The sequence below is a fragment of the Enhydra lutris genome, unplaced genomic scaffold (assembly GCF_002288905.1).
Source record: "Enhydra lutris kenyoni isolate GAN:26980312 unplaced genomic scaffold, ASM228890v2 scaffoldscaffold25, whole genome shotgun sequence".
NCBI classification, from domain to species: Eukaryota; Metazoa; Chordata; class Mammalia; order Carnivora; family Mustelidae; genus Enhydra; species Enhydra lutris.
In genome coordinates this window covers 26630860-26658654 of record NW_019154109.1, presented here as the reverse complement: position 1 = coordinate 26658654, position 27795 = coordinate 26630860, and the positions used below count along the sequence as shown (strand labels likewise).

Below are 27795 nucleotides of genomic sequence, written 5' to 3'. Positions count from 1 at the left end.
CAACGGGTTCTGGAGGAGCGTGGCCGATCCTCCCGCACTCGGGCGCCGCCTAGGGACGAGAAGAGTCCGGATTGGCTCGGGCCCGGCTCCGCCCCTCGGCCTACCTCACCCCACCCCCGTCCCCGGCTCCGGCAGCGCGCCGCGTGCGGCGATTGGAGGGCTCAGCGCGGAGTCGATGACGCAAGGAGGCGGGCCCGCCGGGCTCTGATTGGACCGTGGTGGCGTAGGCGTGGCCGCGGCGGACGGCCGGATTGCTCTGCTCGGGAGGCGGTGGCGGTTCCCGGCAGCGCGGCTCGGCGGTGGGAGGGAGACCATGCGGAAAGTGGTGCTGGTCACCGGGGCCAGCAGGTGAGGCGTCTTCGGCGGCCGCGGCGGCGGGTCAGGGGTCGCGGGGAGCAGGAAGTACAGGGCCGGGCCACCGCCGGCGCCCGTCCCCGGGAGGGCGCGTCCCCGGCCTTGCCCCGCGGGGCCTCGCGCCAGCCCCGGTCCCTCTGTCCCCGGGTCCCCGCCGCGCCCGATCGGGGCGTCCGGCGGCTCGAGCCGCTCAGTAACCCGTGCTGGAATTAAACGTGACGGCGGAAAGGCAAGCTGGAGCGTCGCGGGGGTCCCGTTGGGATCTGGGACCAGGGCGCTTCCCACGCGGACCCCGCCTCCGCCGGCTGGTCCGTGTGGACCTCAGTGCCCGGCGCTTAGCGTCGCGACCACGGTGTGCTCCGGGCGCCGTATCTGTGCAGGACTTTGCGCCCCGGATAAGTTTCAACACCCATGAGCGGTGAGGCGGGTTAGGGGTGGGGGCGGAGTTGTCATTCCACCCAGAACGGGGCTAGACACCTAGACTCGCTCTTTAAAAAGTCACCCTCTACCTGGCGAGGCGTGGCAGGAGCGCAGACAGCCATTACCCCCAGTTCCTAGTTATTCCAGGGCTGCCCCTGTGGACTCTTGGCCTCTTCTGTCCCCTGCTCTGACTTCTCATCCGCACTTCTTGAAGAGTGGGGAGGATGACACCAACCAGGCCATTCTTCTGCCTGTTGCAGTGGGCGGTTTTGAGGGATGAAGGCAGAAGACATGTCAGACGTCATCTAAAGTCGTCCCCTTTCCGTGACCTAGTCACATCTGTCTTAGCCCAGCCAGTGTGGCAGGGGTATGTGAGTGCCCTCACTGGTCGACAAGGTGCTTCCTGAGCTGGACTCTTGTCAACGAGTCACAACTGTTTTTGTGTGTTTCTTTCTTTTACTTATATGGTGATGTTATGCACTTGGATATTTATTGGAAAGACCTGCTATTCTCCAGTGAGGAAGCATAAATGTAAATACATTTGGTGCTCTGTTGGCAAGGCCCAGGCTTTGGTTGCACTTAGCCCTGCCCATCTGAGTGGTGTCCTCATTTACTGTGCAGTTTCGCAAGTAGTTTATCTGTCTTTGACTTGTGCCCTCATTCTCCTGCTCTTTCCTGGGGCCCATCTTACGTTTCCTCTTCTTACCTGCTGCTTAGTCATGTGGAGTTTGTTCTCTTCCTGCGGGTTATTCGATCATAGTGGTTGAGAGGGACTTGGCTCGTGCTGTGTTACTGAAAGATCCGTCCATTCCTTATCGGGAATTTTGCAAGCTCTGGACGGTGGCAGTGATGCCAATGGGTAGTAGAGCCCTTGCCCTTGAGGGACAGAGACAGCAAAGCAAAACAGGCACCCGGGAAACGGCTAGTACGATGCTCTTCTCAGCTCTTGCTGGTGATATACTCACTCCCTTTCACGAGTGTCCTAGCCAGTAAAGAATGCAAACCGCTGGATGAAAAGTCAGCTCTCATGTGCAGCGTGCTTATTTTTGTGTTCGGGCTTTTGCAAAATGGGAGAAAAGCAAACTGGGCAGCGTCCTGAGCGAGTAACTGACTCTTCAAGTTTGGTTGGGGGGGCAGGTGTCCCTTCTTCTTTGCAATTTTTGAGTCTTTTTTCCTCTTCCGGGGCTCCTCATGGGAGCTCATGTAGACAAAGGCAGTTTTCTGAACCAGAGAGCAATGCCTCCTATGTGGCACCATCTGAACGAACGCATGTTCTGTCTCCGAATTGTCCTGGCAGTGGCGTTGGCCTCGCACTCTGCAAGCGGCTGCTGGAGGAGGATGATGAGCTGCACGTGTGTCTGGCGTGCAGGAACGTGGGCAAAGCGGAAGCTGTCCGCGGGGCGCTGCTGGCCTCTAACCCCGCCTCTGAGGTCAGCATCGTGCAGGTGGATGTCTGCAGCCTCCAGTCAGTCCTCCAGGCCGCCGGGGAGCTCAAGCAAAGGTACGCTTCTGGGTGACGGGTTTTCTCTCGCGTGATTGCATGAGACAGCAGTGAACAGAATGAGAAAGAAGAAAACCTAAAAAGACACAGGTGCGGTGTAAGGCATTATGCTGGCGAGATCCGTACAGAGTGATCCGTGGTGTCTCAGGAGCACATTTTCAGGTTCAGTCATAATCGTGATTATTTCATGAGGATGAATTTGAGTACACCTTGATGTATGGTTAGTTGTGTGGACATTATGGTAACTCCTTTCTGGATACAGTTTCTGCATCTCTCCTCCATGTAACAACTTCGTTAAGTTGGACAGGTGCCTAAGAATGTTATAGGACTTGATGTTGATTGGGTTGGCCTGAGAACCCACATCTGCACCCTATTTCTTCAGAGATTTCCACACCCACCCCCCAGGCCCATAAAGATTTGTTCACATCTGCACGGTAATTGGCATCTAATAGGCATTTGAGAAATACTTGGTATAGGAAGGAATAGAGTCCTTGGATGTACAACTCCCTGGAAAGTGTACACAGAATTGCATATAGGTGCACAATGCATTTTTTTTCTGGGGAAAGAGGGCATGCTTCATTTTTATTTTTAAATTCTAGGAGGAATTTATGACCCAAAAAGGTGGGGAGCCCCATACTAGTCCATATTCAGCCTTAAAGATATGCAGAATAATTGATTTTCAAACTTTTCTTTTGAAAGATTTTGTTTATTTATTTGAGAGAGAGAGAGAGAATGAGAGAGCGAGCATGAGGGGGAGAGGGTTAGAGGGAGAAGCAGACTCCCTGCAGAGCAGGCAACCCAGTGTGGGACTCAGTCCTGGGACTCCAGGATCATGACCTGAGCCGAAGGCAGTCGCCCAACCAATTGAGCCACCCAGGTGCCCCTTCAAACATTTTTGTCATTGAGGTCCTTAAGAAACGAGAGCTGCTTTATTTCCTTGGACAGTAAAACAAAGTACAGTAGAAACACAGAAGGCCTTTTTGGTAAAGGCATTTGCTGAAGAATACAGCTCTGTGTTTTATGTTTGGGGGTTGCTAGCCCATTCGCATTTCCCTGTTGCAAATGCACAAGTTACAGAGTGAAGGTAAAGCTGGTTTTCTTCATCCCGCTCTTCTAGTTTTGGCCTTAACCTCTTGTGAAATGTCCTTTCACCTAGAATTTTTTGCCACAGCATCTTTCTGAAAAACTGAAGAGGTTTTCTGGTTCCATATGCCCTGCTCTTCCATAACCTTGAGTTTCCAAGTCTATGAAGCCGCACAAGAAATGTCCTTACAGAGTTAAAAACCCTGGAGTCAGTACAGCAGTTTTGAGCTCAAATCAGGCTTCGGGCATTCCTTTCCCCGAACCTTCTCAACCAGTTCTTTCTGTTTTGTATGGATTTAACTATATTTCCTCATTTAGCAGAAAAGAACCTTTCATCCTTAGTCAAGATAGCTCATTCCAGGCCTACAGACACATGAAAAAATGCTCCATGTCACTCGGCATCAGGGAGATACAAATCAAAATCTCAGTGAGATCCCACCTCACACTGTCAGAATGGCTAACATCAACAGTCAGGAGAAGACGAGTGTTGACGAGGATGCGGAGAAAAAAAATTCCCACCGTTGATGGGAATGCAAGTTGGTGCAGCCACTCTGGAAAACAGTACAGAGGTTCCTCAAAAAGTTGACAGTACGACCCAGGATAGCACTACTGGGTATTTACCCCAAAGATACCAATGCAGTGATCCGAAGGGGCACGTGCACCCCAGTTATCATCATGCACTGAAATAAAGTTCTCAGACAACGATCTGAGGGGGTGTGCAGGACTGCCTCTGGGAGAGAGAGCAGCAGCTGGCTTCTGCACTTGGCTTTTGTTCTGTTTTTTATTAGAACAGCAAGGACAGATGTGGCACCATCTGAACGAATGCATGTTCTGTCTCCGAAGTGTGGGAAAGGGGTATAAAGGAACAGCGGTTATCCTGAAGACGTAAAGTAGGCCTGCACCTTTCCCTACATGTAGGCACACAGGGAGGCAGGCATGGGGAAAGGGGGAGCAGGATGTTTGCGCTAGCTGTCTCCTGAGGCAGGAAGGGGGATTGAGGTTAACGTTCTTCCATAGCTCGTAACCTGTGCCCTGCCCCAGGAGATCATGGGATCCCGGTCATACCGGGCTGTTGAGTTCAGTAGCCCAAGACCAGGAATGCCTCTGATGCTTCAGCTGCTTCCACAGTCACCCCTGAGGGCTGACAATACGTTTTCTAAGAATAATTCCACACCAACGTTTATAGCAGCAATGTCTGCAATAGCCGAACTCTGGAAAGAGCCCAGGTGTCCTCTGACAGATGAATCAATAAAGAGGATGTGTGTGTATATATATATATCTACACACACACACACACACACACACACACACACACACACACATACACACACACAGGAATACTACTCAGCCATCAAAAAGAATGAAATCTTGCCATCTGCAATGATGTGGATGAAGCCAGAGGGTATTATGTGAGCAAAGTAAATCAGAGAAAGACAAATACCATATGATCTTACTCATATGCGGAATTTAAGAAACAAAATAGTATCATAGGGGAAGGGAGGAAAACACAAAACAAGATGAAATCGGAGAGGGAGGCAAACTGTAAGAGACTCAGTCATAGGGAACAATCTGGGGTTGCTGGAGGGATGGAGGGATGGGGTAACTGGGTGATGGACATTAAGGAGGGCACGGGTTGGAACACGGGGTGTTATATAAGACTGAGGAATCACTGACTTCTACTTCTGCAACTAAGAATACACTATATGTTAATTAATTAAATTAAAAAAAAAAAAAAGAATAGCCCTTTCCAGTACAATGACTTTCAAGATTTTTGGTTGTAACATTCATAGTTATAACTATTCTCAGTTGCCTTCAAAGTTCCAAGATATTTGTCATCACAAACTTAGTAACTTTGTATTTAGTATATTAGGTCACTTAGCAGGGACTTGAGGCAGCAGGGCTGTGACGTGGGAGGGCGCACAGAGGTGCAGTGCACCTGCCGGAAGGAGCCTTGATCTGGAAAGATTTAACTTCAAAACCCATTGCAGTTCCCCAAATTCTGTTTGAAGCTACTGTCAAGGAAAGAATACTCAAATATTTACTGTGGCTGGAGAAACAGCATTGAGAAAGAAGTGGTGTGACCCTCATGTGTCATGGGTCCCCTCTGGAAAGCATCTTCTTCCTTCATGGGTTTTCTTTGTTTCAGTTGCTCTAGAGAAGATGAACAATCTTGTCTTGGTGTTTTCCTTGCAGGTTTCAGAGATTAGACTATGTCTATCTGAATGCTGGGATCATGCCCAACCCACAGCTAAACATCAAAGCACTTTTCTCTGGCCTGTTTTCAAGGTAATGTCCATTTTCTAGATGAACCGAATGGGAGAAATCAGTGGTCTTTCCCTCGGTAGGTGAGGTGAGGGGACTAAGGGGCGGTGGAGAAGATAAAGACAGGATGTGTTGCATCCGTGTTTTGTGGGGGGTGCCGCAGGTCCTGGATCTCAGGTTGTTCTAGGTTTCCGGGACATCCCAAGTGGCCAGATGCCTTGGAAGGTCCATGTGTGGTCCACCGGGATGTGACCAGTAGCAGGAACATTTCAGAGCTGGGCAGAGTTGTCAGTGAGATTGTTGGAGCAATCGGCACGCCCAGCTCTGCGGCAGGGGCGCTGGCCCACAGGTGGGGACAGTGCGCAGAACTGAAGGTCTCCCCCGGGAGATTCTCAAGTAACACAGTAACACACTAACACCGTGTTCTCACACAGTACTGTATTCTCACACAGTAACACAGGGGCTGCCAAGAATGTTTGCCCACAACCTACAGTGAGAAATAAATCTTATCTTCAACTTAGTATACATAGATATTTGCTCTCTTCCTACGGTGCTACTTTTGTTTTGCTTTTCTTCCATTACACACCCACACCCACACAAACACACACCCAGATCTTGACCGACTCAATGGATCTCACAACAAATCACAAGTTAATGTGATGTGTTCGGTGCTTTAAGAATTCCCAGTAAAAAAAAAACCAACCTGTGTGACCTGGGCAGTTAACCATCCGTTTGCACAGAGGAAGGCTTTTTCTCCCTGGTGTGGCTGTTACTTCCCCAGAGCAGTTCACCTGCAACCTGATGCCGAAAAAAGGTGAAATGAGTTTTAGCAACAGGTTTTTTTGAGTCAGGGCCCAGTGGGTGCTGTGAGTTATAATGTAAACATTTCCCTGAATTGGGGGAAAGGAAGCGTTTTTGCATCTTATTTATATCCGCACATGAACACAGTCTGAGAAATGGGTGTTTTTGTAGGAGCAAGGAAAATGCATTTTCGGGGCAGGGCATGGCAACAGGGAGTGTTTTCCAGTATCTTCAGTTAAAGACGCTTTTAAAAGGCATACAACTGTCTTCTCCTGTTTCAGAAAAGTGATTCATATATTCTCCACAGCTGAAGGACTGCTGACCCAGGAGGACAGAGTCACTGCCGACGGGCTCCAGGAGGTGTTCGAAACCAACGTCTTTGGCCACTTTATTCTGGTAAAAACACTTCGGGCTCAAGAAGCTCTCGTTAGTGCTGTAATCCTAAAAGCTTGCATGGACACGTCCCAGGCCTGTTTGTTAAGCCCATAGATCATGGCTGGCATGAAATCCTGGAGTACTGAAATAGGGGCATCACTGCACTCTATGAAAACATGGCTTCCCTAAAGCTTTCGATTGACATATCATCTTTCTTTTGACATCAGCTCTAGAGAGCGGAGACAAAGTGAGAAGGAAACACACAGGGGCCTTCAGAAACAATGTACAGAAGTGAGGATGTGTGCCGGTCCTGGCCGGAACGGTCTTTGAAACTGGGCTTGGTGCCAGATAGGATGGGGTGGGCAGGCCTCTATTAAGCAAGAATCCACAATTGGTCTCTTACTGTCTTGATCTCCAATTCTTCGGCATCTGTACCGTGTGTTATAGTTCCAGGCACACGTGTAAATGTGAGTGAGAGATGTGACGCTTGTTCTCGCTTGTTCTGCGCTCTTGCTTCGGGCGTAATCCCCGAGGACAGCTCTACTGTCTAGAGGAAGTAGTGCCTGACCGTGTTGCTGGTGGCCTGTCATTCCCTGGTGTTGGAGGAACTCCGAGGCTGGGTGTTTCTGGTGCCTGTCTCTTCACGCCCACTCTTCTTCACCTTCAGCCTCATTCCCCTTGGCGCTGGAACTCTTCGAGCTCTCGCCTGTATTTACGGTAAATGAAGATGTAGGCAAATGTTGGGATATTATGGACCCACTAAAAGAAGTGAGATAAATGTTTTGCACTTACATGGGACAGCCTCTCGTATTTTATTATGAAGAAGGAATAGCAGAGTGCTGTATGTGTAGCGTGATCTCATTTGCGGAAACAGAAGATCTGTCTTTACGTAGTGTGTATAAATGTACATAATATTTCTAGAATGTTACAGATGAAATGAGGAGCAGTGGTTGACTTGATGAAGTGGGGTTCCAGGATATCAAGGATGAGGGGGAGCTTTGCGTGTCATTCTACAACCATTAGTGCTATTTATTTAGTGCAACATGGTGTCACTTTTTCAATGACAAAAGTTAATTAAAAATGTAGAGTTAAAATGGGATTGAATTCTTGTCTGGTCTTTATACCTTTACACAGATCCATTATCTAATATTTCCTCTATCTTTTTATAATACTAGTTCTTTGCCTTCTTTTTGAATTATTAGTTGTTAATGCTAGAAGATAATTCCTACTAGTCTATTAATTTTGTGACAATCTAGTGTTTAAAAATTAAGTTGTTCGGAAGATCAGGTATTTGAGTCATCTAGGTTGGGGGAATGGCAGAGGAGAGCCATGGCCATGGGCATAAGGATCACAGGTGTCCTGAAGACATGGCCTATCCTTGTGTATCCTTGTAGAAGGAGGCATTTCAGCAGGGGTTTTGGAATGGATTTATCAAGTAAAATCATCAGAAGGCTTAGAATGCTTCCCACTGTCTTCATATTAGGTTTAAGAATCTTACCACTTCCTATGGAACACAAACTTAGATTCTAGGTTCAGGTATAAATGCGTTGGATAAACAGATCATCCCTCCCCAGTTTGGTTATGTGTAACATGACCGAACTTTGAGGGCTGTTATAAAGAGTAGAGGTGGTTTTGTGATGTTCCAAGCGCAGTGTAGTGTTATAGTCCAGGAACCAGGTAACTGCTTTAATCTCATGTGTATCAGTTATATCTTGGTTGTATTTGACTGACTTGTTCATTGCAAATGTGGAGCACCTCTGGGAACTTTCCTGGATTTTTCTTTAATACAGTTTTTGTTTTAGCATAGCTTTAGATTTACAGAATTTTGGCAAAGCTAGTACAGAGAGTTCTTTGTTCCCTCCCACCCCCAGTTCTCTCTACCACACTATTTATGATAGTCGGAGAACCAATACTGATACTTATTATTAATGGAAGTCCAAACTTTATTCAGCTTTCTTCCGTTCTGCCTGATGTCCCCTTGTCGGTTCTACGACCCCTCCTGGGATACCGCAGTACACACAGTGGTTATCTCCTCAGGCTGCCCTTGGCTGGGATGGTTTCTCAGACTTCCCTTGTTTCTCATGATCTTGATGGTTTAGAGGATTCTGGCTGAGCTATTTGTCCTCAGTTGGGATTTGTCCAAAGTGCTTCTCAGGGTTAGACTTGAGTGTCCTGTTTGCAGAAGGAGGACCACAGAGGTGACGTACCATTCTAGTCACATCACATTCCAGGTGTGAGCTGTCACTGTGACGTTCTCTTTGATCACCTGGCTTGAGGTAGTGTTTGTCAGGTTTTTCATCATAGTCTCTCTTTTTGTTTTTCTCTCCGTTTCCATATTGTACTCTTTGGAAGAGACGGACTATGTGTAGCTCTCCCTGAAGGGGTTGTGTTTGATGCCCCGAAGGGTCGATTAGCTGCATAAATTGTTTAGAACTTTCCTGCAAGAGAGATTTGTCTGTTCTCCATCTATGGCTTTACCCCACCATTTCTTGGTCAAGTATACCTCAATAAAGCTGCAAAAATCACTTATTTTATTCCTGTGGGCTTGTGGATGTGTATTTTCTACTTTGAGATGGAAATACTACTTTATTTTCTTGCCCAGATTATTTCAGTTTGCCACTGGGGGCTCTTTGCGATGGATCCTGCGTATCTCTGTTGAGAGCCTCATTGGTGTGCTTTTCTGTTTTGAGCGTATCCTTTCTGGCACTAGAAGATGGTTCAAGGTCATTGGATATATTCCTGCCCCAGTCATAGACTCAGCCATCTCCCTAAGGAGAGCTGGTTCTGCTTTTTTTTTTTTTTCCTTTAAGATCTATTTATTTTAGGGAGAGAGAGAGCTTGAACAGGGGGAGGAAAAGAGGGAGAGAATCCTCAAGCAGACTCCCTGCCGAGTGTGGAACCTGATGTGGGGCTCCATCCCAGGACCCTAAGATCACAATCTGAGCCTAAATCAAGGGTCAGACACTTAACTGGCTGAGCCACGCAGGCTCCCCAAGATCTGGCTCCTCTTACTAGACAATGATGTTAGAAACCAAGATCTGGTGTTTGTTGCTGCTGCTGGAGCAGTGGCTTCCAGGCTGACAGAGCAGGGAGATACACGTGCACGGTAACCCACGGGCACCTGAGTACCTGTATGTATTTTTATATGTGACCGTCTGTATCTTCATGAAGCTAAACGTCCGTTCATACCGGTCTCTAACTGGACTCTGCGGGGGTTGCTGTAGCCTCCCCTGTCGTGTGTCTGGAGTAGCCCCTCCAGCAATGACACTCCCGGTCACAGTGGTGTCCCAGCTGTCCTCCTGTGCTCCTCCAGTAGACCTTGATCCATTTGGTGGTTCCTTTTTTATCTCAGATTCGGGAACTGGAACCACTCCTCTGTCACAGTGACCATCTTTCCCGGCTCATCTGGACGTCATCTCGCAATGCAAGGAGATCTAATTTCCACCTTGAGGACATCCAGCACCGCCGAGGCCAGGAGCCCTACAGCTCCTCCAAGTACGCCATTGACCTGTTGAGTGTGGCGCTGAACCGGAACTTCAACCCGCGGGTGAGGCCCGGCTGGGTGAGGCGGGGGCAGCCGGGCGGTGGTTTTCCAAGTACGGCTGACTTCCTATAACAGGGCTGGCGTTCTATGAAGTGTTGTCCTTTAGAAGATGTGGTGTCGTTTCTTGAGCAGAATTTCTTCTTGCTGTGTGGACAAGAGAAGACGTACAATCACAGTTGGTGTGCATAAAAGTTTTGGGGCAGAGATAATTAGCTCCTGACCTTTTAGGTACATGGGGGTTCCTTCACCATTCTGTATCTCTTCAAGAGCTATAATTTATGGACAGAACAACACCACTGACAAAGCCAATACTTAATGTTAAGCACGTACTATGTCTGAGGGGCTGTACCCCTTACGTGTGTGTCACTCAGTGCCTTTCCTGTCACGGTGAGTATAGGTCTGAGTATTCCCATTTTCATGTGGAGACACCACACTTTGGAGAGGTTAGGTGGCTTACCCAGAGGTCACACAACTAGTGAATGGTGAGTTGAGCCCGCGGCTGTCTGACCGTGGCTTGGAATTTTCCCCCTAAACCGTGCTGTTTCCCAGTGTTCGTCACAGACCGTCAGTAGTTACAAAGCCCTCTGGATAGTGGCGATCTTTGGTGAGATGCAGAGCTCTCTCTGAGGACTCCGGATGTCGGGGGTCTGTCTTTGGAGAAGGCATCCCTTGCCGGTCATGCCGGCTCCCTGTGGCCTCTGGTCTGGAGCCTGCTGTTCTCTGGATGTCTCTCTTGCTCAGGTCTGAGACCTTCACTGAAAATTCCAGTCTTTCCCACCGCATTTTCCTTTGTTGCTTTAACTCTGCTTTGAGTGTAGGACTGGAGAAATTTAATTCCACTAATATTTACCAAAGAGCTACCATGTTTAGGGCACTGGGCCAGGCTTAGGACTGAGGAGAAAGGAGAAAGAAAAAGATGACCAAGAAGCTGTCTGCCCTTGCGGGACCTTCTCTGGTAATACGTCAGACACAGAGCCTCCTGTGATGGTCCTGACTGGGTTTATCCTGGAATGGACGTCTTACCAGATAGAACTCTCTCTCCTGGAACCCTGTCTCTTAGGGGAGAGGATGGCCGAAGAACAGAAGCTGAGAGCGTCTCCTAGAACTGGATTTGAATCCTTGGACAGATTATTTCATCTCCCAATGCCTCAGTTTCCTCATCTGAAAAATAGGGATAAAAATAGTGCCTGCTTCACAGATTTGTTGGGAGGGTTGAAGAGGGGGATGGCGTGAAGCACTCACAGTAGCTCGCGGTCTCAGAATGTGTGTGTGTGTGTGTGTGTGCGTGCGTGCACGCACGCATGTGCATATGTGAGTGAATGAGTGGGGGGAGTGGACATGGGCACATGTTGGGTTGTGGGTGTGTGCATGTGCGTGTGCTGTGGGTGTACATGTGGTATGTGCATGTGTGTGGGTGTCTTGTGTGGATGGAAGGTGTGTGGTCTGTGCTGTGCCTGTGTGTGTTTAAGTTGGCTGTCTTTGTTGTTATGTTTATTATTACTATTATTGTTATTATTTGAATTCAGTGTGTTGGTCCAGTGGTCAGCCTCCTTCTGAGGTTTCTTGAGATGTTTCAAAAGTTGTCACAACTGCTTGTTCTCTGGAAGCTTCCTTTTGGGGACACGGTCAGAGTGGATTAGCATCTCTTCTCATAAAATGCTTTGGGATTTCACTTAAGTTTTTAATTGTCAGAAGCTTTGGGATTTCATCTTTTACAAGAAAGAGAGATTTAGCTAATACTGCTGCTTCCTAAAATCTGTATGATTGGTTTTCAGCCCATGGCTTTTTCTCCTCGACTTTTAGGAAGAGAGAACCACATCCTCTTGAAGGCTTGTGTCTCTGGAAATGCTGCCGGTGCATTCGGGCCACTTGCTAGAGTTTAATCAGCACCCCTCGTCCACGTCTCATAGCAGCTCTCAGGTTGCCTGTCACAGCTGAGCCTTGTGACGTATGGGGGGACCGGGTTCTCAGATGAGGCTGCCTCCTTGTTTATTTCTCGTGTCGCTCAACATCAGAACGTCACAGGTGTCAGAGACCCTGGATTTCAGGTCACGGATGTCTTCCCTTAGGACTGAAGAGTCCCTAACTTCCTAGCTGGCCCCCAGAATAAGCAAGCCCCCGTAGCTGTCACTGGGGGAAAATGTGCTACTCTCTTGGGGAGAAGTTTTGGTCTCTGATGAGTCCAGGCTCTTAACTCTTTTCAGGGGACCTTTGGTAAATCAAGGGGACCCCCTGGGATTGGGTAATCTGTCAGGTCTACATCGCCTCTGCAGCGCCAGATAAAGGAAGAGAAATGCTCCAGCTTCCGCTCAGGGTGCTCTCTGCCCACTGAACTGTCATGCTGCACTGGTGCACGGTGAAAAAGAAAATTGAAAGTAATAAAAAGCAGAGTTAAAATGGTCAGTGGCTACATAAGGTAAAACGTAGTAAAAACTGAATTAAGTCAACTAGTAGAACCAATCCCCATGCTCCCAGGTTGACTAAAGCCCACCCAGGCCCCTCCCGGCAGTGCAGGCTCTGTGTTAACTGGGCTCTCTTCCGAGGGCAGATCTTTCTACATTGGCAGGTCCGGGCCAAGGCCCTGATGCAGAACTTGCAGGTGTGGGGGAGGGGCTTCGTGGAACCACACGCAGCCCTTCATTCACCTCTCCTGACAGGAGTGTGAGGTTTCTGTACCTGCAGGGGAGCAGACACAAGCTTTAGGTTTAGCTGTCTGTTCTCTACCAGACCAGAAACTTCTGGAAGGCAGAGACTGTATCATAGATGTCTTTTTTTATCTGAAGTGTTTATCATGATCGATAAGCTGATCTTCAATTAAGCCAATCCCCGGCAAACTCCAGTAACCAAATGTGCCTTTTCTCCTCCAGCTTGAAGCTGGGTTGCTCTTTATTCTGTGAGTTTCTGGAGAGCAGAGACCTCGTCTTACTCATCGCTGCATCCTGTGCGCCCTCCTCCCGAGTCCTCCAGACATGAATCCTTCTCTGAAATGGTTTGCCCAGAGTGCCCCAGCTTCCCGGCTCATTTGCAGATCTCCCTTACTCGTAAGCCCCTGGATGGGCTGCGTCCGTATTCGCTGAATCTGAATTTTACTCCGCTCCTCCCTGTGCTGCCAGGGTCTGTATTCCAGCGTGGTGTGCCCAGGAACAATGGTGACCAATTTGACCTGTGGAATTCTCCCTCCCTTTTTGTGGACTCTGCTGCTGCCCATCATATGGCTGGTAAGTGATGACACTTGTTTACTTCAGCTCTTTGACTGGGGACCAAACAGATGGGCTTAAGGGTTGGGAAATGACTTAAGAATTAGTTGAACCATCTATACTATGGAGTGTGATGCCTCCATCAGAAAGGATGAACACCCAACTTTTATATCAGCATGGATGGGACTGGAGGAGATTACGCTGAGTGAAGTAAGTCAAGCAGAGAGAGTCAATTATCATATGGTTTCGCTTACTTGTGGAGCATAAGGAATAACACGGAGGACATGGGGAGATGGAGAGGAGAAGGGAGTTGGGGGGAACTGGAGGGGGAGACGAACCATGAGGGACTGTGGACTCCGAGAAACAAACTGAGGGTTTTGAAAGGGAGGGGGGTGAGAGGTTGGGTGAGCCTGGTGATGGGTATTAAGGAGGACACGAATTGCATGGAGCACTGGGTATGGTGCATAAACAATGAATTCGGAAACACTGAATAGAAATTAAAAAAAAAAAGAAATTTTAAAAAATTAATTAATTAATTTTTTAAAAAAAGAATTAGTTGAACCAGAAGGTGGCAGAGTTTCATTTCATTTGAGGTTTTTGACGATCCTCAATGTGTAAGCTCTGCTTCAAACAACCTCTGTCCTCGCTGCCTCACCGTCCGAGTGTCTGCTTCTCTGCAGGGGCCCGTGTCTCTGATTACGCCCTAAGCTCCCGAGAGTTCTAGGATGACATCACTCTGAGAAACCCGTGTTAAGTGATATTAAACTGGATTTCTCCGAGCTCTCAATGTGGTCAGATGCGTTAAAAGTCCCCAGGAAGGGAATGGTTGTGCATTGTGTGGCCACGGAACTGTGTTCTTGCGTGTTTGTTTTCATTTCTTGGAGGACCAGCACCCCTTTGCACACCTTAGGAAATGCTGCTTGTAAGAAATGTTTCTCTCTTGCCCTGGGGAGCCCTGGGGGAAAAAAAATGCCCCTTCATTATGACAAGTGTAAGAAAAAGAGGAGAAGGAATTATGCCTCCACGTTAAAAAGTGGTTGGCTCAGAGTGGTGAAAATTAAGTGATACTTCTTTTTTAGAATTTTTTCTCCACTTTCAGTACTTAGAAAATGTCCTGTGATGAGAAATGCAGGTAATCTTTTTTAATATATAAACGAATAATGCTTCTGTTCTACCCCGCCACAGAATGACACTTCTTTTCTTTTCCTCAGATTCGATTTTTTGCAAATGCTTTCACTCTGACGCCGAACAACGGAACGGAAGCCCTGGTACGTTGGCTAAGTTGCAGTCGCTTGTACGGTTGCTTAGCGGATGTGAACGGAAGTTCACTGGGAGTGGAAGCCGTCTCAACAGAAGAGATCAGCTCTGTAATAATCATCAAGGTCCTGTTCTGGACTACAGGGGACCAGGAGCCCGAGGACAGAGTATGAGGAGTGAAATTTAAAAGTAGTATTTACCATAGTGCTGGATACCGTGTGGTGTGGACAGCATTTCTGCCGAAGCTAGATGCACATCAGCTAGGGGCAGAGCCCCTACTGCAGGGAAAGCAAGATGGTAGCCAGGCCAGCGGTTCCCATGGAGAAGGTGCGTCTTGCAGGCCAAGAGGACAGGTGACACAGTCTAACTCCATTTCCTTATATGAAGATTCTCTTTCCTCTGTTTATATATTAGAGAATCAAGCTATTACTTTATTAGAAAGGCAGTGCATGTTCTTAAATCCCACGTGGCAAACGGATTACATGGGTTTCCTCATCAGTGGCAGACATTACTAATTACGCAAACGATGTCTCTGATGATTCGTCAACCCAGGGCCCCAAAGGCACCTTGCGCTCATGGATCAGAATTGTCACACCAGATGAAGCTTATTTGTCCTGTGTCACTCTAGTGCTTATACTGAGCAGGCTCTTAAATCTTGGCTGAATTGAAATTAACCAAGGAAAACATTGAGGGAATCGGTTGGCACTCTTATTTTGGTAAACGTTGCAGAAATAAATGCGTTTGTCATAGGAACACAAATGGATTGTCAAAGCAAGTGCTTTTAAACCAGTTTTAATTAGTCCTTCATGTATTTGCCAAAGCATTAGAAATAGCACGTGGTCCTTCAGAGATTATGGACTCAAACATCTCAGATACTGAAAACCAGGTGTGGAGGTCAAGTATGTATTGAGTACTGGTGGTGTGACAAGGAGTTAGAAGACAAAATCTCCAGTTACTAAGGAGCTTAGGGTCATGTTTTGGGGGGGAGGAATGTAGAAGATAGGCAAGAAAATAAGTCATTCTGTCATCGGGTGGTGAGTAGTTGGAGTGATCCGAAAGGAAGACCACTGGAAGCCGAGCTGGTGGGAGCAGGCTTTGCTCACTAAGTAGGGCTTGATCTGGGCTCTCAAGGATGAACTGGATCTGGATGGGACAGCATGACCCATGTCACAGTTTAAAAAATTTGTGACCCTCCTGTAAGTTCCTAAAATGTGGATGAATGCCTCCGACTGCCGCTTAGTAATGGTTGTAGACGCTGGTAGATAAGGACCCATGAGGGTTTGGGCCTAGCGCACGTGTGTAGGATGCCTCTGCAGCCCTGGTCCTCAGGCTCCTTCCGTGGACTGGCTGGAGTGGCCGAAGGCACCATGGTTCAGCATGTGGGCTCTGGAGCTGGACTGGTTCTTTTCAAATCCCACTTCTCCAGCTTCTGGCTATGAAGTACTGGGGCGCATTTTTTCACTCACTTAAGCCTGTTATTATCTGTAAAACAGGAATTATGGGAAAGCATTAGAGGAGGCTTACCGTAAAGGATTTTGTGTATTTCAGCACTTAAGATTTTAAAGAAAACTATGTAAATGAAAGCAGTATAGTGCTGGCATGTGACTCGACAGATGAGTGGAACAGAAGAGAAAGTTCAGGACAGGCCCACAGCACACAGGGGTCTGGTATATGATAGTGATGGCATTCCGGATTAGTGGGGGAGAGGGCTACTCAGCAAATGTTGCTGAAAAAAAGAAGAGGATCTTTTCTTTAGACCACACACCCAAATAAAATTCTAGATAAATTAAAAGATTTACACATAAAAGTTAAAATACACAATGACTAGAAGGAAACATGGGGACATGTTTAAATAGTTTAAGAATGTGGGTGCTTAGCTACTCCCAGGACTGCAAGAAAAAATACTGAATATATTTTTTTAAGATTTTATTTATTTATTTATTTTTAAAGATTTTATTTATTTATTTGACACGGGGAGAGAGATCACAAGTAGGCGGAGAGGCAGGCAGAGAGAGAGGAGGAAGCAGGCTCCCCACTGACTAGAGAGCCTGATGTGGGTCTTGATCCCAGGACCCTGAGATCATGACCTGAGCCAAAGGCAGAGGCTTTAACCCACTGAGCCACCCAGGTGCCCCTTTAAGATTTTATTTATTAGAGAGAGAGAGCACGCATAAGCAGGGTAAGGGGGTAGACAGAGGGGGAGGGAGAAGCAGTTTCCCCACTGAGTAGGGAGCCCTAGGTTAGGACTCTGTCCCAGGACCCTGAGATCATGACTTGAGCCAAAGGCAGACTCAACTGACTGAGTCACCTGTGTGGCCCTGAACATTTTGATTACATGAAAATAATCAAATTTTGCATGACCAGAATCCTCACTATATAAATACACTCCAAAGACTAACCACGATGTGGAAGAAGAGTAGCTGCCGCTCATAGCCTAGGAAAGGGTTCGTTTTCATACTAGTTAAGGAGCTTCAGCAAATCGAGAGAAACAGCCTTTTGGAACAGTGGGCAAAGTGTATGAATAGAGAGTCTTTATTTTTTTTTTTAAAGATTTTATTTATTTATTTGAGAGAGAGACAGTGAGAGGAAGCATGAGCAAGGAGAAGGTCAGAGGGAGAAGCAGACTCCCCATGGAGCTGGGAGCCAGATGCGGGACTCGATCCCGGGACTCCGGGATCATGACCTGAGCCGAAGGCAGTCGTCCAACCAACTGAGCCACCCAGGCGTCCCGAATAGAGAGTCTTTAAACTCTTAAACACGTGAAAAGGCACTCAACCTCACTCATGCTAAGAGACATGGAAATCAAAATTGTGATGAAAGACTGTTTTTCACCTCTGTTCAGCAGAGATGAGGAGGTTTGGCACACACGGTTGTGGCAGGGCCGTCGGGAGCGAGCATTCTCCTGCGCTGCCTCGGGGAGGGTGGACTGATGTAGCCCGTGTCTGGGACCGTTTAGCAAGGTCATTCAAGAGGACACGCACCCAGCCCCTTGACCCAGCAATTCCATCTTTGGTGTTTGTCTTATAGATGTAGTCAGATTCACACGAGGTGACTGATGCATGCATCGTTTACTGCAGTGTGGTTTGTAAAAGCAAAGACTGGAAACAACGTGTATGTCCGTCATTGGAAATTGATTGCATAAATGATGATCCATCCACGAGATGCGGTACTGGGCTTTCTTTAGCAATGAGTGAAAAAGCCTCTATTTGCTGATTCGAACCTATCTTGAAAGTCGTCTTGTTCAAGAGAAAAATGCAAAGTATGCAATAATGTGTATATTTTGCTGCCATTTGAGTAGGAGAAGAGGACATACGTGGTTTTTTGTTTGTTTGTTTTTTTAAATATTTTATTTATTTATTTGACAGAGATCACAAGTAGGCAGAGAGGCAGACAGAGAGAGAGAGAGAGAGAGAAGCAGGCTCTTGGCTGAGCAGAGAGCCCAATGCGGGACTCGATCCCAGGACCCTGAGATCACAACCCAAGCCGAAGGCAGCGGCTTAACCCACTGAGCCACCCAGGCGCCCCTGTTTGTTTGTTTTTAATAAAGATTTTATTTATTTATTTGACAGACAGAGATCACAATTAGGCAGAGAGGCAGGCAGAGAGAGAGGGAGGGAAGCAGGCTCCCTGCTGAGCAGAGAGCTCGACACGGGGCTCGATCCCAGGACCCTGGGATCATGACCTGAGCCAAAGGCAGAGGCTTTAACCCACTGAGCCACCCAGGCGCCCCGAGAACATACGTGTTTTTAAAGACACAGATTTTCTTCGGAAGAATGTGTAAGATACCAGCAAGAGTGCTTGCTTCCGGAGAGGACTGGTGGGTGGCTGGAACATCGGGATGGCAGGGAGACTCGCCTTTTACCACGTACATCCTCTGAACAGGGCGTGTTCAAGCTTATCTATTAAGAAAATGAAACATTACGGCCGAGCAGCAGCTCTGAAAAAGCTAGTCAGTGCTGTGCACTCTGATTTGGGGATTAAGGGAAGAGACAGCTTAAACATGAGGGTTTTTCTGTTTTAAATAAGTGTACAAAGGATACTACAAAGCAGGTTACCCTGGTGGTTCGCGAAGACGTCAGCGATAGCTGGTGCTGGTCAGGAGAATGTTTAGGGCTCGGTAAGGCGCTGGTCAGCGATCCCCGCCAGCCTCACTCACCTGGGGCCGAAGAAGAAGAAAATCACTGACGTCCTCTTCCTTCCCAGGTATGGCTTTTCCACCAAAAGCCGGAGTCTCTCAACCCTCTGACCAAGTACCTGAGCGCCACCACTGGCTTTGGAAGCAATTACGTAATGACCCAGAAGGTAAGCGTGTTTGCACGGTTGCGTGGTGGCGTGTTTGCACGGTCGCGTGGAGGCGGTTCACTGCTCTGCTGCTGAACCGGTCCCCGGCTCCCGGCTGCCCTCCCTGGTTTCCCTCTCTGGTCGCTGGCATCACACCGGCCTGTTTTCATCGCGGTCTGCTCTCGCCTACCTCCGAGCCGCGCGTGTCTTCTTCTGTCCACCCGAACGGCTCTGACCCTTCTGCTTTCAACCCACTGATTGGGGCTTGGGCCTCAGACGTCCACTTGTATCCCGGCCTTCTGTGACCCGCAGGCCGTCCGGAGCCTCCATCGTAGGCTTTCTTGACATCTCGTACTTCTTCTCTGTAGGATTCACTCAGTGTTGGACTCCTGTGTCCGGATGTAAGCACTGTGAAGGGGAGGATTGTACCCCTTCCCTAGCATGTTGCCTTGCACATGGCAGGCGCACAAGAAGCGCGTTGCCAAGTGGATGACATAGAAGTGTCTTTCTGGGTGAAGTTCACGTCCCTTTGAGTGTTCATTTCTGCCTGTGACAATTATTAGCTCCAATCGATTGGTATTTTCAAGAGGCAGGGGATGAAGTATGGAAAAAAGAACCCTTGGTGCTGTGCTTTTTAGACCCTGTATAGTCTTCTAAAAGGAAGCTAAGGGACGCCTGGGTGGCTCAGTTGGTTAAGCAGCTGCCTTCGCAGCTCAGGTCATGATCCCAGCGTCCTGGGATCGAGTCCCACATCGGGCTCCTTGCTCATTGGGGAGCCTGCTTCTCCCTCTGCCTCTGCCTGCCATTCTGTCTGCCTGTGCTTGCTCTCTCTCCCTCTCTCTCTCTGACAAATAAATAAATAAAATCTTTAAAAAAAAATAAAAAATAAAAGGAAGCTAAATGGGGAGTTACATATAAGAAAATGAGAAAGTTTATTTGGAACTTGTAAAGCTATATTTCTTGTATTTTTGTCATGAGTAAGATTTATTTCAGCCTCCTGTTTTCCATTGCCTAGTTTATGTGAGAGACATTGGCATAAAATAAAATTAGATTTAGACAAATAAATTCTCTCAATGTCAGATAATTGGCAGTGGTCTTGTCTGTGTCAGTAGCTTGAGGTCTAAGGGGAACAATTCTCTTGCTTCCCATGGTGTCTCTTTACTAAAAAGGAACCTATGAACCTCCAGTGTTCTCCAGAATATGTTCTGTGAGATTCTGGTTCCTTGAGAAGATTGGCAAAGAGCTGTTTATTGGCCAAGTAAATTTGAAAAATGCTTCATATTTTACTCCCCATTTTCAGAGACTTCCACAAAACACATTTGTCCAGAGAAGGCTCTGAGAAGGTGCCGTAGTTCACGGTGTGAGTGTGCGTGTGTGTGCGCAATGTTTCATCCTACCATTTCCAATTTTTTCTTCACTACATGATTTTTTCCCTTCACATTTTATGTAGTACTTAATAATAACACAGAGAACACACCTTGGGAACTCTGTTATAAATTAATAAGCTTCCTTTTAAAAGGGCCCTCAGAGTTTGTTGAACATACTGTCAATTAATCTCAAGAGACTGACTTGTTTATCATAGGGAGAAAATGCTTCATTCTGCAAACCAGAATACTGCATTAGCATTTTATGGAAATGGGTTGAAGAAAGCGTTTTAAAAACTTTGATTAATTTGGGCAAGTCACCTTTCTCCTCTGTTCTGAGGTGGAGTTGAACGAGGTCTCTAATGTCTCCTCCAGTCCCAGTATGGGAAAACTCTGATGAGATTTATAATAAACATAAGTGTTAGTTCAAAATGCTAAAAATTTTTTAATTTTCAGCCTTTCAGCCTAGTGAAGAAGAGGTTTTTTTTTGTTTTGTTTTGGTTTTTTTTTTGTTTTTTTTTAAAGTTTAGGCTCTGTGTTGACCAGAAAAGAGATACTGCTTTATTTTTTTATAGGGCTTGAGAGTTTGCTTTACATACAGTGTGTGAGTTAAAATTAGATTTTCTACATGAAACAGAAGGGTGTAAACTAGCAGCAGATTAAACTGGATGGGAGCTCAGGTTTCCTGCGGATAAAAGCAGTTTTGAAGAGAGGTCGCCTCAGGCTGGTGGGGCAGCTCCCCAAATTGCCAGGCACCAGGGTCCTTCAGTCCCCTTTGCCTCCCTGGGGTGTGAGCCTCATTCTTGTGCCTCTGGAGAGCAGGATGGAAGGAAGGGGAAAGAAGAGGGTGCGCAGGCCTTCCAAGCAGATTTGTGGGCAGGACCACCCACTTCTACGCAGATCTCACTGGCCAGAGCAGAGTGACTTCCCGTGGAGCCTGGCAATGTGGGCTTTAATCTGGAGGCGGGTGAACCCGGCTAACGCTTGGCTCTTTATGAAAGAAGGTGGCCATTAAGTGGATGGCAGTTCAATTTCAAAAAAACTTTTTTCTCTTTGGTCCTTACATCTCAGTGGGCTGGGGTCCCCTGTGATTGGACACGCAGGTGTCAGGGGAGAGAGCGAAGCCCGCAGTCTTCCAGGCTTGCCGTGTAAGGGCAGCCTGCAGAGGTTTGCCGAGGCGTGAGTTTGGACTGAACACGTCCTCAGGATCTGAGGCAGGAACCCAGCCTGACCTACCAGGCCTGTTCTTTTTCTTTTTTTACTTTTTTTTTTGGTTCTCTCATGTATGTTGAGTGCCTTTGTTTTACACAAATGCCATTTGTTTTATTTTTTCCTTTCTGTTCATCCCCATCTTTGCTTCTTTTCCAGATGGACCTGGATGAAGACACTGCTGAAAAATTTTACCAAAACTTACTGGAACTGGAAAAGCAAGTTAGGGTCACCATTCAAAAAAACAAATAATCAGAGCTGACGATGGCACCCCCTGAAACACCACATACCTACCTTGAGCTCTGGGTTTCCGTAGAGTTGGGTGATGTGCCTGTGTGGCAATCGCTGAGCTGTAATTGTCTCTTTTCCCCGGTTTCAGGATTATCTCTAAGACTGTGTATGTGTGCACGTGTGTGTATACATGAGAAAAAGATTGATAAGTAAAATATGAGTTAGATGTTTTCCAGAACGGTGTCACATCAAAATTGTGCTCGAGTCACCCAACCAACCATGCGCGTATTGGTTCTACCGACTGGAGCCCAAGCTCTGCTTGGTGGGATGAGGTCTGGACTCGAGTGGTTGTGACAGAGGCACTCACCGGTCCTCCTTTTGGCCTTCCCGAGCAGGAGGAAGTACTCTTCACTCCCTGAGTGGTCATCAGAGCTTTGTTCCTTTTCTTATGGACAGTTTTCTTAGGTCTTATACCTAATTTCTTCTTCCATGTGCTGCTTCTAGAAATCCTGAGATTATGGGGCATCTGGGTGGTTCGGTCAGTTAGGCGTCCGACTCTTGATTTCAGCTCAGGCCATGATCTCAGGGGTGAGAGATTGAGCCCTGAGTTGGCCTCCATGCTCAGAGTGGGGTCTGCTTGGGATTTTCTCTCACCCTCTCTCCCTTCCGCACTCACATAAACATGCTCTGTCTCTCTCACTTAGATTAATAAAATCTTTTAAAATCTGAGATTGTTAGAATCCTAACAGTCCTAATACGGATACCCACGTAGTTAATTGCAGGAACAAAAGTGTATGTGTTGGGGCACTTGAATTATTTCTTCTCTTGGAAGTGTCTTTCACGGATGTTGAGGTAGTCTGCGTTAATATTGGGCCTGACCTTTAACACCGTTGGCAGATTTGTTCATTGCTAACCAACCTGTTTTTCATGATTATATTTTAATGTATGCAAACTTGCAGCAAAAAATTATTTACTCAGATTTTTCAAAGAAATTTTCTTTCTTTCTTTTTTTTTTTTAAAGATTTTATTAATTTATTTGACAGAGAGAAATCACAAGTAGGCAGAGAGGCAGGCAAGAGAGAGAGGAGGAAGCAGGCTCCCTGCTGAGCAGAAAGCCCGATGTGGGGCTTGAACCCAGGACCTGGGATCATGACCTGAGCCGAAGGCAGCGGCTTAACCCACTGAGCCACCCAGGTGCCCCTCAAAGAAATTTTCTAATTGAATAATTGCAGGTGGGATAGTTGCTGGTATCAGCAATGGTTGGAAGTGGTTTGCATATGAAGACAAAAATGCTAAAATATCTAGATGTTTTTACCCTACCTATAACCACTATTCTTGGAAGATAGTAAAGTGAGCAGAATTTTGAAGGACTAACAAAAGTGAAAATTTATATAAAAATATAGTTTCTACACATTCTAAGTATGAATTTTTGGTTACAGTTTCTCTTATTTTGTTGGTAAAGATATTTTTAATAAAGTTAAGCATCCTGTATGTGAAAACGAGGGCTGAATGCTTCTGCACGCTCCCCGCTGTCTTTGAGAAGGAAGAGTGGGGTTGGAGAGCCGAGAGCAGCACTGGGCTGTGCTCTTGGGATCGCTCACACTGCGATTGTGCGAGAAGCGCATAATTGTGAATCTCAGGTTCCTCCTCTGTGAAGTGAAGTGGTTCTCTTCGTGCTTCCTCCGCTTGGGGGTGTGGAGGAACGTTGAAGGCGATACTATGTGTAGTGAGTAACGAGCCTCTTTGAGAATGATGGCAGTACAGTTCTTCTCAGAGACGGAGAAGCCAGAATGTCGTGGTTCCGATGTTGGGGCGTAAGGCACTGGGCAACACTGTCCCATCTGACTGAGAGCGGGTTCGGTTTTCTGAGTATAGGACCTGCACTGAGGAGGCAGCATCTGGACAAGCAAGAAGGTACCAGGGACGAGTGTGGGCACTGGGATGGGGAGGAACCTGGATAAATCTGCGTCTAGTCATTAACTAACTTGATAACTTATGGCAAATTACTTCAATTTGTACCTTGATTTAGTTACAAAAATACTGCGACCAGTGCTCACCTTGAAGATTTGTAAGACTGTGTTCTAGTGGATGTGTAGTCAGTACACACTTAATTACTTCTGTTCTGTAGTAAGTGCCCAAAAGGAGACTTGAAGAGGGAACTAAATCCTGGTATCGTGCCATTTGTGATGTGTCAGGTTGGTGCTCTGTATATTTTCTGATCCATTTTATCAAATTTCCTTGAAATGGAGAACAAATCACAGCCCCCCCATCCCTTTTCCCCTCCCAAAGTACGTACACCAAATGGCATATGTCAATAGTTGGTTCTTGTCATTAAATCATCCCAAGTTCCAGTTTTTATACCTGGATTTGGCTACTAGGTTGAAGATTCACCTACTAGGAGTTGGGCTCCAGGACATGCCTGAGTTTTGTCTTATAAATGGCTAATCTCATTTCTTTGGGCTGCTGCACATATCCTTTTTTTTTTTTTTTTAAGATTTTATTTATTTATTGGACACAGAGAGAGAGCACAAGTAGGCAGAATAGCAGGCAGAGAGAGGGGGAAGCGGCTCCCTGCTGAGCAGAGAGCCCGATGTGGGACTTGATCCCAGGACTCCGGGATCATGACTTGAGCCGAAGGCAGACACTTAACTCACTGAGCCACCCAGTCCCCCAGGCTGCACGTGTTCTTATTTCCATGATGGATTTAGTGTAAGTCATTCATTCTGCAGATATGTTTCAGGCACTGGCTCTAAGCCCAGCACTCTCGGGTTTTGAGGATAGAGAGTGGACATGTGAAGATAGAAAGGGACATTTCAAAGTGTATTTATTAGGTGTTCCAGAAAGAAGGAATTGAGAAATGTGAAAAAGGCACGATTTGAAGAGATAAAGCTGAGCATTTGTCGGTGTCGAAGGCAGCCATGATCATCAGATTGAAGAAACATGACAAGTCTCAAATGCAAGCTCAGATACGGGAATACTGCAGAAAGCCGGAGAAGCTGACTTGCCAATCAGAGGAAAGAGATCACTAATGGGAGTTCTTGAGGCTAAGGGCAGGTTTCTTCCCATGTTACCTTTGAGAAGACAAGAAAAAAGTAAGTGTAGAGTGAAGTGAAACCCATCTGAGTTGTAACTTCAGAGTGAAGCTGAAATAAAATTTTGAGACAAAGTTACAAGTTTATCTCTAACCCTCAGTGACAGAAGTTACCTCTAACATTCCTTTTTTGAAAAAGATTCCTGGGGGGTGCCTGGGTTAAAGCCTCTGCCTTTGGCTCAGGTGTTGATCCCAGGGTCCTGGGATCGAGCCCCATGTCAGGCTCTCTGCTCAGCGGGGAGCCTGCTTCCTCCTCTCTCTCTCTCTGCCTGCCTCTCTGCCTACTTGTGCTCTCTCTGTCAAATGAATAAATAAAATCTTAAAAAAAAAAAAAGATAACTGGAAGAGGTATTTGAAGAAGAAAATTGAAACCTGCAAGGGAGGAGTGAGATACAAAAGGAATAATGACCAAAGATACTTGCGAATATGTAGATAAGCCTTAAACTCTGACTTTATAAAACAATAATAAAAATGGCTGGCTTCAGAAGGAAAAAAGGCAAAGTGTCACCAGGTAAGCTGGGGGAGTTGACTAAAGATATTCAAGACTTTGGGTGGCTCAGTTGGTTAAGCGGCTGCCTCTTGGTTTTGGCTCAGGTCATGATCTCGGGGTCCTGGGATCGAGCCCCGCATCGGGCTCCCTGCTCAGCGGAGAGCCTGCCTGAGATTCTCTCCCCATCCTCTCTCTCTGCCCCTCCCCCTACTCATGCACACTCTTTCTCTGTCTCTCAAAGAATCAACAAATAAATCTTTAAAAAGGATATTCGAGATAACACTCAGAAGAAAAAGATTTTGGTGAACTTTTTTTTTTTTTTAAAGATTTTATTTAATTGAGAGAGAGAGCGAGAATGAGCACAAACAAGGAGACGGAGAAACAGACTCCCCGCTGAGCAGGGAGCCTGACTCAGTTTTGATCCTAGGACTCTGATATCATGATGTGAGCCAAAGGCAGATGATTAACCGTCTGAGCCAGGCGCCCCTTTGGTAAACTTTAGGCGTTAATATGTCTAAGGTACCTATTAGACTTTTAACGGAAACCTTATGGTACACAAATAGGATATACAATTTCCAAATCAAAAGCGGTTTTAAAAAAAGGAACACCCAAGTCATCCAAAAAGAATGGAATAGGGGAGAAGGGGAGGATACTCAGAAAAAAGAATTATCACATTAGATCTTTAACATATAAACAGGTCAAAATGAATATAATTGGGATAAACAAGATATTAAAAGACTAATTACCAGAGTGGGTTAAAAAAAGTTTTTTTTTTACAATGACAACTTCTAAAACGTGAGAGTATATAAAGGTTGAAAGTAGGAAGTTGAGAGAATGTATGCCCAGCAAATCTAATGAAAGCCAGTGAGGCATTTGCATAGGGATGCGAATACCAGAAAAATAAGACTTTGAAGTGAAAGCATTTTTAAGGACTAAGTGAGTTCTTGCTAAATGATGAGATAAAGCACCATGAAGTTATTGTAATTATAAAACTGTGTGTGCCTTTAATGCTTCAGATGTAAAAGGCAGAAGTTTACAGAATTACAGGAGAAGTTGGCAATTTCACAATTTTAATAACTTTCATAGATCTCACTTAGTGGGTTTTTAATCATACAAAAATTTCAGTAGGCATATGGAAGGTAAGAACACAGTGAGCTTGTTCTGATGAATATGTACAAGGAACTCACCATTGCAGAGAACCTTATTCTTTTCAAATCCACATGGACAGTATAAGAACTAATCAAATATTAAGACCTCAAAGTAAGTCTCCGCAAATATTCAAAAATGTATATTATACGGACCGTGTTTTGTAATCACAGTGCATTGATAAGGTAACAAAAAAAGAATAAAGAAAACCGCTTTAAAACTCATGGGTCAAGGAAGAATTCATATTGGAATTTAGAAAATATTTGTGATTAAACAATGAAAATTCTACATGCTGATGAATAAAACTCATCTAAGAATTACTAAGAGAGAGACTTGTATGTAGATGAATAGGTTATAAAAAGACTGAAAATTAATGACTTCATTCTTAAGAAGTTAGAGGGGAAATACACAAATTGTAAGAAAGCAGAAGGATGGAAAAGATAAAAGCAGAAGATAATGAATTAACAATACAGTGAAGAAGAATAATTAAATGAGAGTTGATTCTTTGAAAAGAAAGATAGGGAAATTTCTGATAAGATGAATATATGAAAAGATAATAGGTACTAATAAAAATGTAGGACCAAAAGGGGGACATAACTACAGAAGTAGAGATTTTTAAAATGGGAGCAAACTAAGAAAAAGTTCGTACCTTTTTGGCAAAACATTTATGAGAAAAAAATGTACTTTACCAAAATGGGCACAAGCAGAAACGGAAAACCTGAGTGACTTACAACCATTGAAGAAATATGCATTAAGAACATCCTTTTCTTCTTTGCGGTTATAAGGGGACTGTCCAAAGATCCTTGTGATTATGGGACTGTCTGTATCTTGGTGGTGGTAGCAGATACACAAACCTGTAATTGTGATAAATTGTATAGAACAAAATAAACACAACCTTACAAATACGTACAAGTAAACTGAGGAAATCTGGAGAAGATTTATCACTGTTGCTGACCTCCTGACGCTTACCTTGTGTTATAGTTTTGCAAAATGTTATCCATGGAGGAAACTAGAGAAAAGGCACATGGAATTTTTCCGATTTCTTACTCCTGTATGTGAATCTACAATTATTTCAGTAAAAATTTCAAGTAAAAAATATACATCATCCCCACATACCAGATAGGATTACTGACAAATTCCTCCAAACATCAAAAAACAAATCTTCTCAGTCGTATACAGACTCTTCCAG

The 27795-nt window shown here is 45.9% G+C and overlaps 1 protein-coding gene across 3 annotated transcripts; it reads left to right on the top strand.

The window, feature by feature from the left end:
- Positions 1-293: 293 nt before the first annotated feature.
- LOC111151061 (hydroxysteroid 17-beta dehydrogenase 7) lies at positions 294-22419 on the top strand. Of its 3 annotated transcripts, none has more exons than XM_022508796.1 (9): positions 294-348; positions 2072-2275; positions 5552-5644; positions 6703-6817; positions 10149-10343; positions 13454-13558; positions 14749-14805; positions 18998-19096; positions 21808-22419. In XM_022508796.1, exons 1-9 carry the CDS (start codon positions 314-316, stop codon positions 21898-21900), a joined length of 996 nt encoding a protein of 331 aa, XP_022364504.1. In that variant the 5' UTR covers positions 294-313; the 3' UTR covers positions 21901-22419. The 3 variants fall into 3 exon arrangements, with proteins under 3 accessions (XP_022364504.1, XP_022364505.1, XP_022364506.1); XM_022508797.1 differs by having other exon boundaries at positions 10149-10358; XM_022508798.1 differs by lacking the exons at positions 10149-10343; positions 13454-13558; positions 14749-14805; positions 18998-19096; positions 21808-22419 and having other exon boundaries at positions 6729-6743.
- The last annotated feature ends 5376 nt before the right edge of the window (positions 22420-27795 follow it).